The sequence below is a fragment of the Sapajus apella genome, unplaced genomic scaffold (genome assembly GCF_009761245.1).
Source record: "Sapajus apella isolate SASKATOON/1434 unplaced genomic scaffold, GSC_monkey_1.0 scaffold45, whole genome shotgun sequence".
NCBI lineage: Eukaryota > Metazoa > Chordata > Mammalia > Primates > Cebidae > Sapajus > Sapajus apella.
The window spans coordinates 4,546,931-4,558,975 of record NW_022436985.1 but is presented as its reverse complement, the minus strand read 5'-3'; the positions used below and the strand labels follow the sequence as shown (position 1 = coordinate 4,558,975).

At 34.9% G+C, this 12,045-nt stretch overlaps 1 protein-coding gene across 3 annotated transcripts in view; it reads left to right on the top strand.

Moving 5' to 3' along the window:
• Nucleotides 1–12,045, top strand: part of GRID2 (glutamate ionotropic receptor delta type subunit 2) — a 1,512,615-nt gene that overhangs the window by 1,139,100 nt on the left and 361,470 nt on the right. For all 3 annotated transcript variants that reach the window (XM_032239845.1, XM_032239843.1, XM_032239844.1), the window contains one exon: nucleotides 1,892–2,089. In XM_032239845.1, the coding sequence (XP_032095736.1) occupies nucleotides 1,892–2,089 (198 nt within the window). The remainder of the gene's footprint in view (nucleotides 1–1,891; nucleotides 2,090–12,045) is intronic.

Below are 12,045 nucleotides of genomic sequence, written 5' to 3'. Positions count from 1 at the left end.
TCTTTCTTTCTTTCTTTCTTTCTTTCTTTCTTTCTTTCTTTCTTTCTCTCTCTCTCTCTTTCTTTCTTTTTCTCCCCCCTTCCTTCCTTCTTTCTTTCTTTCCTTCCTTCCTTCCTTTCTCTTTCTTTCTTTCTTTCTTTCTCTCTTTCTCTCTTTCTTTCTTTCTTGCTTTTTCTACAGCTATAGCAAGTTGACCCAAGTGTTGTATGGCATTTTAGGTGTCAGGGACATTGTCTTCTCCTTTCTTTGCTGTCTGTAGTCTCAGATAGTTATGAGAACACCAGCCATTGTGTGTTTTTTCTGGTTTGCAGACAGCAGAAATAACAAGAAATGTGACACAAACCACTGTGCTTACATCACATTGGCCAGAATTAGTCACATGGCCATGAAGCAAACCACTTCGCCTGAAGTAGGACTACAGATTGTCTTTATTCTCTATAGTGGTAAAATTTTAAAGAATTATAATTAGAGAAGAAGAGAACTCCCCAGGAGGACAACTAGCAGTAACCTGCCCTACTAACTGTCCATTTACTGGTTCATTTTACTCTAAAATAACATATAAACAGCGAAACAAAAATATTTTCAAAATTAGAAAATGTAAGTACTTTAGATAACCAAGATTAAATAAATGTCATAAATACTACAATATCAACATAGTTTTAGATGAACATCAAACTTAAGTACTGATTTTTTGGATAGCCAAAGTGAAAAGCAATACCTCAATAATTGGTCATGTTGTTTTCATCATTTTGAAAAATACAGTTCTGAGATGAATGAAGCCCTTTGACCCTGAACAATTACAAAATTTATCTCATGGTAATTTTTAGGGAGAAAGCTGTATATTATGGTTGATAATATTCCTATAACAGGTGCAGGTGCAGTGATTTTTATAAGCTACTTATAGTGTCTTTGAATAAAAGCCAAAATGAAAGCATTATGAAGGCTATTTTGTGAGTCCCTGAGGAAAAATGATTCAACAAACAAACAAAAAATATCTTTGGGTATTCCGGCTTATATACAAGGAGAGATTTTAGCCTGGCCAGAGGGCTGGACAGACTATGAATGGTTATCTGTAAATATTACTGTTGCTGAAAGATTTCTGAACAAGTGTAGGAAATTAAGGAATAGATTATCTAATTTTCTGTAGTCTGCCAGCATGTTTCAAATCAATCGAGCTCTCTTAACAGCAGGTGTTCTCAAAAGTGAAAGGGGCCTATTTGTTAGCTTTAAGAAGATAAAAATGGGAAAAGATAAAAGAAGTAGAAGCAGAAACCAATTTCCTAAATTTACTAAATTAGACAGTTTATTGAAAAGATTAGTGAATTTCTCATAGCAGTCATAAAGAAGCTATTTTTGCAATAAAATGTGTTTATATCAAAGTCACAAAATTACTTAGTGAATAACTCCCAGTAAATGTAATATTATTAATTGCAACTAAATTATATGTTCTTAGAATTTCTTGATATTTTCAGAGTTTTATGTAGATTATATCTGTTATAATTTTATTGTATGTAATTTACATGATTTACAGACAATAAATGCCTAATGATAAATATGACAAATTTATAGTTTGTTAAATGCTTCGTTATTGAGTAATCTCAGATTTGTCCTCAGATGGCAGGGAAAATAAACTCATGGACCCTAAGTTTTTAGTCACTTTTATCTAATTTTTGATATGGTAATAATTAAAAGGGAGATGATAAGAAATTGGATGATTAAGCATTGTTAAATAGTATGATTCATTAATAATGCATGAATTACATTCCTGAGTTGGTCCTTCCAAAGTATAAAGCAATTTTTAGATTTAATAAGCAAAACTCTCTGAAGAATTCATCTTTGCTTTTAGAAAGCATTTGGATTGACATCAGAAATTTCTCTTATTTCCATGTAGGAAGAACCTTTTGTGATGGTCTCTGAAAATGTCTTGGGTAAGCCGAAGAAATACCAGGGCTTCTCCATTGACGTTTTGGATGCCTTATCTAACTACCTGGGTTTTAACTATGAAATTTATATAGCACCGGATCACAAATATGGAAGCCCACAAGAAGATGGGACATGGAATGGCTTGGTAGGAGAACTAGTCTTTAAGGTAAGAATCCATTTATTTGTCTCATTCCTAAAGATTCAATGGTAACACCTTGAAGCTGAATAGTAACACGTAGTAACTCTTCTGTGGCATCCTCCTTCTTCTGTTTCCCTTTTCGATTTCTGGAGAATATAGCTGATTCAAACTCCATCCTCTTACAAGGTAGTTAAAGACAGACTTTCTACCTGAGCTCTGTCCACCTCATATCCCCTGAACTGAGGTAGGTCCTCGATGAATAAGCCTTACAAAGGAGGGCACCACCCAGTGCACGTACCATTTTCAAGTGCAGAATACCCTGTAGTTTCTGCCTGCTTTGGGTTGCTCTCCAGTCCCTTCTATTTTTTTTTTTTCAATTTGATCCTGAATTTACAATTTTCATTTTTATAGGGCTAGTCCAATACAAACTAGTCAATCATTGCTAGAATTAGTACAATTTCTCAAATGCTTTAAAGAACTCAGAAACCTAAAGGATCTAACCTAAATCATTTGCAAGGAATGGAAACGAGTAGAATAAAAGGTTTCTTAAGGCAGTGGTAGGAAAAATAACAAAGTTTTTTCTATATTCTATAAAATCCTATTGAATTTGGTCTATTTAATAAATAAGTTACATATAGAATTTTATTGCGAAAACATTAATATCATTATTTTTAATACAAAATGGGCAATCATCAGTCCTCTTCCTTCTTATTAAAATCATTCCACTTTATCTTCTGTTCTTTTAAAACTCACAGGCTGGGCATGGTGGCTCACACCTGTAATCCCAGCACTTTGGGAGGCCGAGGTGGGTGGATCATGAGGTCAAGAGATCGAGACCAACCTGGCCAACATGGCGAAACCCCATCTCTACTAAAAATACAAAAATTAGCTGGGTGTGGTGGCGTGTCCCTGTAGTCCCAGCTACTCAGGAGGCTGAGGCAGGAGAATTGCTTGAACCTGGGAGGTGGAGGTTGTAGTGAGTAGAGATCACGCCACTGCACTCCAGCCTGGGTGACAGAACAAGGCTCTGTCTCAAAACAAGCAAACAAACAAAAACTCCCAAATTCAGGGTTCTACCTTTATATTTCTAAGGGCTCTTTCCTGATCTGAACCCAGATTAGCAATCATATTAAAATCACTGTAAAGAAAAGGCATTATACAAATTTATTCTATATAGTGGTTAAAATCCTTAATGAGTTATTATGCTAATAAACCATACTTGCTAGATGCAAATTAAACATAAAAAGCATTCAAATTAGTATGTTGGTGTTGTTTTTAATTTGTTATATGTGCTTGCACTAGTTAGTTTAAATTTTGGACACTTGCTTTTTCACCTATAAAGTAAGACGTCCAAGTGTGTTAATGGTAAGATCATTTCCAACTACAATGTTTTGAAAATATAAGTTTATTGCATAACAGTCATACACGAGAAATAGTATGTTCTTCACAAAAAAAATCGTCATATTATTTGCCTGTAAGATCACGTCATTATTGTGTATTTATTTATAGTTTAGAGGGAGTCTTTTTGTAAACAAAAAATTGAGGCTTAAAGAAACTGACATGATTTTTAGACAGAAAAAAATATAAAACTATTTATTGCAACTAGGTTCTGACTTTGTTCAAGCAAATATTTAGCCACACTGACTGGGCTTTGGGAAAACTATTAAACAGGTGGAAAAGAAACCTACAAAAGGACTTAGTTTGAGTAGGTAGAGAGATTAAAAGAAAATTGAGAAAATGGGTTGCATGAATACCAACAGAAAATAACATTTCAAGAAGGAAAGAACAGCCAACATTAGAAAATGACTATCAAGATAAAGGTACATAACATTCCCTAACTGTATTCTAACTGTTATCAGTAAAGACGTAAGTTTTTACAATTACAAATGTTAATTCAATTACATAAATGAAATTTTAATCAAACACTATAAAATAATTTAGCTTTCCAAGAAAATTCATAATATTCAAACTTTATGAGGTGTATTTACCCCTGTAAAGCGAAAGACACTATTGAAATGGCATAATAATAATATGATGGCACTCCAGAAAAACAAGCTTATTGTTGTTATTATACCTTCCAATAATATACATATTTTTAAAATCTAAGTATATTTTAAATAAATATTGCCAATGAATATCTCTGTACATGATAATAAGACTTTAAAAAATAACAGGATTAACCAATGTTTGCCTAAGGGGCTACCAAAACTAAAATAATGTTTCACCTTGTGAAATTATGTGTCATAGTGATTATGGACAAACCATCACATTAAAGAAGAGTCAAAGAAGAAACGATAGAAAGTGAGCTCTGAATTCATATGATTATTACAGAGTAATTTCCAGGGGTGAAACTAAAGCTTCAGAGTGGTGTCGATCTCAAGTTAGAGAGCTTTCCCAATAAAACCAGAAGTCAGTGGTTCAGTACATACATACTTTAAAGAGAGGAAAATGCAGTCAGAGAGAGAGAGAGAGAGAGAGAGTGAATGATTTGTATGATGTACATATGGAGTCTATTTAAAAACTAATAATATACTAAAGTATCCTATGTACTTCTCTGCCTCACTACTTTTACAATTTTCTGCAAATAATCTGTTCTTAACACTTACGAAAACAGAAATCCTGCCAAAATATGTGAAATAGATAAATGAGAGATATCTTCTGCTTAGCACAGGAGAAATTGTTAAGGGTGAGTTAATGTAACTGAGAAATTACTTTCTCCTAGTTTAGAAGGGAAGAGAGGCCCACAGAGAACTTTATATAAGAAATAACAAGCATATCAAGTTTGGAATAGAAGTACCAAAATATAAAATTAAAAACAAAGATAACTCTGAGTTAGATACAGTTGGATGTTTTGTGATGTAGTTTCTTCTTTGGGTAGCTTTAAAGTCAGCAGCTTTTAAAGTGGAGTATTTAGGGATACTAGAAGACTTTCCAAGGGGCAAGCTAGTATATTTAGTACAAAAAAATTTCAAGGAGTTGAGTGACATTTTGAAATAGAAACTAAAAATTTCTTTTTTCATATGTTCATTTGTGTGAAAAAGATTTCTATGAAGTAAAAAAATACAGAAATTAAATCTTGATGTGAAACTCTACCTCATTTAAACCATAATTAGCATTGACCCATGGATGCCTAAATTATTTTTTTTAACAAAGCTCTATCCAAAACATTGTAAGATGCATTTCTAATAAAATTTTATTTTTGTAGACACCGAATCAATAGATTATATGCTAATCTAATCATGACTCGATCCAAAAAAAGTTTTATACCTAGTACCTTATAGTCACCAGTTATTTAATAAAGATTTTAATTTTAATTTGCATGCATATTTTTATGCAAAAATACTTTGGTGATCCAAGAAAAGACTTTCAAACATACATTGCTATTGTATTTGCATTACAATTTTGTGAGAGTGGAGCAAAACATAAATATAATTCAAGCATAAAATAAAATAATATAAATATTCTACCTATTAAAGCATGAGGTCAAACCATTATGATACTTCGATTCTAACGGATATAATTTTGAAAGTGACTTGACAATTTTAAATTGTCAATATTTACAACACAATAAACATAAGTCAGTGCCCATGTTCACTCAGGAAAATGAAAACCATTCCTAGAATTTTGAAAAGAGGAGAATTTAATATGGAGGGTTGATCACAAATGTGCTAGAAGGAATGAAAGAGCAAAAGAATAACAGAGTAGGACACTGGAAAAGCAAAAAGAAAAGAGTAAAACACAGATCTCTGGTGCTACTGATGTGCCAGTTGACTGTATCTGCCAGACATATGCACCTTGGTCAGAGCTGGAATTGGCAAAAAGTTGCTGCCTGTGCCCTAGCTGCTGGAATCGAGAATCACCTACTGCCACTACTATTGCAGCCACTGAAATAATCATTTAAAGCAGAAGGCTCTTTTCTTTCCTTTCCTGTCTGATATCTTAAATGGTTTCCCTCTGGTGGAAATTATAGAGAAGCCAGATGGCAAAGGAGCCTGGGAAATGTGGTTTGCAGATTCCCATCCCTGTAAGGCTCACAGTATATAGCAGAGTAGAAAATGGTAGGTATAGGTTTAAGAAAAAACAGGTAATGATCAATACTGTCTGTAAATTGCACCCTTTACAATTGTCTAAATGATTGCAAAATTAATATGTCAATTATAAATGTGGAGAGGTACATATATAAAAAATTCCTTTGAGGATTATATGAAGGAAAAAGCTTGATGATTAATACAATGGAAGATTTATTTTACACAAAGAACATGACTGGTAGTTTTGGATTTAATAATAACCTGTAGATAATCCTTCAGCGTAATTTTACCTGGGAGTTTCAGCCACCTAGAAATTAAATCTCTTCATATCAACATACTAACTGATTATCAAATGCTAAATTATATGACAAGAATTTTATTCCCCAAGGAAAATAGATCTAATAATGGAATAAAGCCAGAACCCAGGAAAATGGAAAAAAAGGAAGAATAATGGACTAAATTGTAAATCTGTAAAATTAGGAAAAAGTATTATACTTAGCACATTACTATTAATAGTGATATTTCCATGTTAAAATATGGCACCATTGAGAATCCTATCTCAGTTTCTTAAATTCTAATGTAACTCTAGGCTTTTTTGTCATTGCTCCCACCCACGTGGTTTCATGAGAGTAAAGAATGTTTCTGAAGGTAGAAATATAATATTGGAGTATAATATGATACTATTTAGTGATTATAATGCCAGTAATGTCATTTTCTGAGGAATAAAATGTTCCCAAGACTAAACAGAATAAATCAGCTGCCCGGGCTACACAGCTTTCCTCATTTTTCATTGTTGACACAAAGTCTGGCAATTCTTTAGATTTACTAGGTAAATAAATTTCTATAATGGGTATTTTAATTCATCAATGTATTAAGAATAGAAAACATACATTCACCGGGAGGCTTATACATATTTTATTATTTTATTATTTTATTTATTTATTTTTATTTTATTTATTTTACTTTAGGTGCATACTGTATCTGGCATTTCTCCCCATGTTATCCCTCCCCACCCTCCCCTCCCTCCCCACCCCCGTTGTCTCTCCCCTACCCGCCCCCAACTGTCCCCAGTGTGTGATGCTCTTCTCCCTGAGTCCTTGTGTTCTCATTGTTCAACACCCACCTATGATTGAGAACATATGGTGCTTGGCTTTCTGTTCTTGGTTCAGTTTGCTGAGAATGATGGTTTCCAGATTCATCCAAGTCCCTACAAAGGACACAAACTCATCGTTTTTATGGCTGTGTAGTATTCCATGGTGTATATGAACCACATTTTCTTTGTCCAGTCTATCATTGATGGGCATTTGGGTTGGTTCCAGCTCTTTGCTATTGTACACAAGGCTGCAATGAACATATGCGTGCATGTATCTTTATAGTAGAACGATTTATAGTTCTTTAGGTATATACCCAATAGTGGGATTGCTGGGTCAAGTAGAATTTCTATTTCTAGATCCTTGAGAAATCGCCACACTGTCCTCCATAATGGTTGAACTAATTTACACTCCCAGCAACCGTGTAAGAGTGTTCCTATTCTCCACATCCTCTCCAGCATCTGTTGTCTCCAGATTTTTTAATGATTGCCATTCTAACTGACCTCAGATGATATCTCAGTGTGGTTGCAATCTACCCATCTGACAAAGGGCTATTATTTTATTTTATTTATTTAGAGATGGAGTCTCACTCTGTTGCCCAGGCTGGAGTGCAGCGGTGCAATCACGGCTTGCTGCAACCTCTGCCTCCTGGGCTCAAGCGATTCCCCTCCCTCACCTTCTGAAATAGCTGGGATTACAGGCACATGCCACCATGCCCAGATAATTTTTGAATTTTTAGTAGAGAGAAGGTTTCACCATGTTGGCCAGGCTGGTCTCAAACTCCTGATCTCAGGTAATCTACCTGTCACAGCCTTCTAAAGTGCTGGAATTACTGGCATTAGTGCCTGCCCCCTGCCTATAAATATTTTTAAATATTTTAAAACATACACCACTTAACAAGTGTTAATCACATTGCGTGATCAAAGTGCTATGGAGGGATACAAGTGTGAGTAAGACATAGACATTGATCATGAAAACATTTCATTGATGGCTTCTATGTGCTATGTACTGTGCTAGGCACTGGAGATGCAAAGAAATAAACATGGTTCTTGCCCTTGAAGTGACCATGTCTTAATGAGAAACACAGAGATTAAACTAGATAATTATAATACAATGTACTAGGTGCAATGATGGAGAAAGAAAGCAACAAGAAAGGTAGAGTAAAGGTAAATTTCCCAAAGGAGGAGAAATGTAGCCTGATGACAAAAGTAGTAATTATCTAGGTAAAGAGGGATTGGCAGAAAGTGAAGGATGTCTACTGACTGACACAAGAGTACAAGTAAAGGTAGAAAGGTTAGAAGTAGCATGGAAAGTGGGCCAAAATTTAAGAGAATTTTGCAGCACTCCAAGCAAAAAGTGACAAGAATCTGTCGTACTATACTAATGTGGTGAATAGAAAGAAAGATAAGAAATTAGAGATGAAAAGGAGGTAGATAAACAAAATTTAATGACCAAGGTATGGATAAGGGAGGAGTCTGGGATAACTCATCGGTTCATAGTACAAATACATAAAAGGATGGTTGTGTAACTAATTGCTGAAAAAGACTTAGAGGAGGAGGACAGTTTAGAATAGGGTGAGCTGGATATGTAGCATTCTGAAGCTCACTGTGAAAGTACAATAAGAGGTATATGCATTTGGGAGTCAGCAACCTGTGGGCGGTAGTTGAAAGCATGAAAGTGCATCAGATTGCCAAAAAGAACACATGGAGTTAGAGGATCACTGGGCTAATCTTAGGAAGAAACTCAAAGAAAGCTGTCACTTAAGAATTGACAAAAGAAGAGAATTTATGAAAAAAAAAAAAAGATAGTTTCAAAAAATAAACTATGACTAGCAATGTCAGAACTATTTGAGATGTTGATGATGAGAACTGCCAAATGTTCACTAGACTGGCCATTTGGGAGTTGTTGGCTACTCAAGCCAGAACTCTTTTGGTAGCAAAATGGGAGCAAAAGCCAGACTGCAAAAGATGATGGAAAAACTTGGATGCGAAAAGGTGAAAATGACATTCATATGTATTATTCTTTCAGAAATTGTGGATGGAGAGGGGAAGAAAGAAAGAGATAATACTTGGAAGGGTCATGGGTTTGGGTTGTTTTTGTTTGTTTTTAAGTTAACAGAGACTTGAGTTAAATTATAAGCTAAGGAAGAAAAAGAAAGAAGGAAAATTTAATATAAGGAAACCAGTTAATATGTGAAGGATAAATATCCCAGAACAGATTCTACTCCATCAAAAATGATTAAACTGAAAATTGATTTCAATGAGGTAAAGATGTTACTTTGATACTGAAAATAATATGATGAGAATGTGTATGTTAATAATAGATAGGCAAGAGATTGGAAAATTGAGGAAGGTACTTTCTTATTACTTCAAATTTCTTCATAAAAAATTGGAGATTAAGTGTGTTGACAGTGGTGGGAATATGTATTATGTAACAGTCTCCAGGAGAGTGGTAAAGATTGAAATAGACATTGAGGAAAGGGAAAGTGACTGTTAAATCAGAATAGATAAAAAGAATAGATCAGTGGCACTAAAGACTTAGCTGAGGTTTATATGAAACTGACACTTTTTCACTGCTGCTAGTCTACATAACAGTGTGATTTTCTTCAGCTGAGATTGAATGCCCAAGTCTAGGAGCAGAGATGAAAACATTCATATCAAGGTTGAGACATGGTGAATAAACTTGGCAAGGGAATTAAGTGAGATGAAAGAAGACCTTAAATGTTCAAGGAAGCATAGCCGTGATCAGAGACATAGGAACTGGACAAAATTTTGGAAAATTAATGTGGAAATTAATCAGAAGATTAAAAGAAGTTGAAAAACAGGTGAAGGATGAGTGAAGATGTGAAAGAGTAGGTTAGAAAGAGATAACCAGAGACTGAAATGTGTAAGTTCTAGAGTTTGACCTTGCGGTTCATGGCAGAATGTTAGAGAAGATAAAAGAAACTGGAGTTTAAAATAGCTCACAATGGGGTGAGGGAGGGAGGAATGAACTGGTGAAGCATAGGAGATATTTAGGGCAGTAGAACTATTTTGGATGATACTGTGATGACTACACTGCTAACACTGTGCACTTGTCAGAACCCATAGAAAGAATGAACTCTAATGTAAACTATACACTCTAGTTAATAATCATGTATTGATTTTGGTTCATTAATCAGGCAAGGTAGCTCATGCTTATAATCCCAACATTTTGGGAGACCAAGCTGGGAGGATCCCTGAAGCCAGGAGTTTGAGAACAACCTGCACAACACAGAGAGACCCTGCCTCTACAAAACAATAAAAATAAAAATAAAAATTAATTAGCTAGGCATGGTGGTGTATGCCACTAGTCCCAGCTATTGGGGAGGTTGAAGTGGTAGGATCCCTTGAGCCTAAGAGTTTGAGCTGTAATGAGCTATGATGGCACCACTGCACTCCAGCCTTGATGACAGAGTGAGATTCTTCTCCAATATTGATCATAAGGTTCATTAGTTGTAACAAATAAACTGCATCAATATGACCTATTAGTAAAAGGGGAAATAATTCATACCTCCTGCTCAATTTTTCTAAAAACCTAAAACCACTTTAGAAAATAAATTATATCTAAATCATGGCCCAAAATGATTGTTGTAAGGAACATCTACATTGATTCTGAAATCTATTATGAGGTTAGTAGGTTTTTGTGTGAAGAGAAACATTTAGCCAGGCCTCAAAGTTTTCAAAGAAGGAGGTGCTAAGACCTCAGAAAGCACATGTAACTGACAACATAAAACAAAACAATACAAAACAAGAATGGAGATAGCATACATAGAGTCTCATTAATAAAGAAAAAAAACCAGATTCCTTGAGTATCTAAGAAAGGCAAAATTCCATGGCCTCTAATAAATAGTGAAAATGATGGAAGAGAATTCCCACACCATGTCAGCTCAAAATAAGCATATTTTTTGCTCAAGCTCTTGCTCGTTTTCTATGCCTCCTGTGCTCATCCCCACTCCTGCTGTCTAGGATCCTGCACACAGATTGCAGGCTGTTGATGCAGCCGGTCATGACACTTGGCTGATGAAGTTCATTTCAGTGCCCTAGTAGCTAATGTCAATAGAGCTTTCACTGATATGTCCAGTGTCCTTTAATTCATTAGGTATTTATCTTTTATTTGAATCCTCCATGGCCATTCCAAACATTTTCCACACTTTTCAAGTCTCGATTTCCAGTCTCTTAATTTTTTATGCTTTCCTCATTTTCAGTTGTTAAAGTCCATGGTTTACTGAAAAGCTCTGAAAATCTAATGTGAGTCCCTTGTTTTCTTGTATTCAACCTCAAAATTTTTCCATGATTCTCTCATCCTTAGTGACATCAGTGATATTAGTTACGGATACTGCTGACACATTTAATAACCATGTGAGCCTAAAAGAGTTTTAAATCCTCTTTGAGTCACAGTGTCCACATCAGTGGAATGAAGCTATTGTGAAGATGAACCAAGAAAATGAATTCAAGACTGTGCTGCAGGAAAAACAAATAGACCTTGCTGTATCTGTTGACTCAGATAGATTGGTAAACTCTTCCTCAGGTTCTATGTTTTAAAAATGTAATAAATCTAACACATATTTGGAAGGTAGACTGATAGGATTTGTGGATGGGGAGGTGAGAAAAAGACCAAAGCCAACAATCTCTTCTAAACTCAAGGCTTTTTAATTTTGTCTTTTCAGCCACAGCAGCAGAAAACAAAAACAAAAAACAGCCTTTGTTTCCATTTTCCCCAGCTCCACTCACTATCTTGCTCCTAGCCACAATTATCTCTCCTCTGGATTGCAGCCGTAGAGGTTCAGTTACTCTCTCTCTTTCTACTCTTGACTGCCTTCAATATATATATATATATATATATA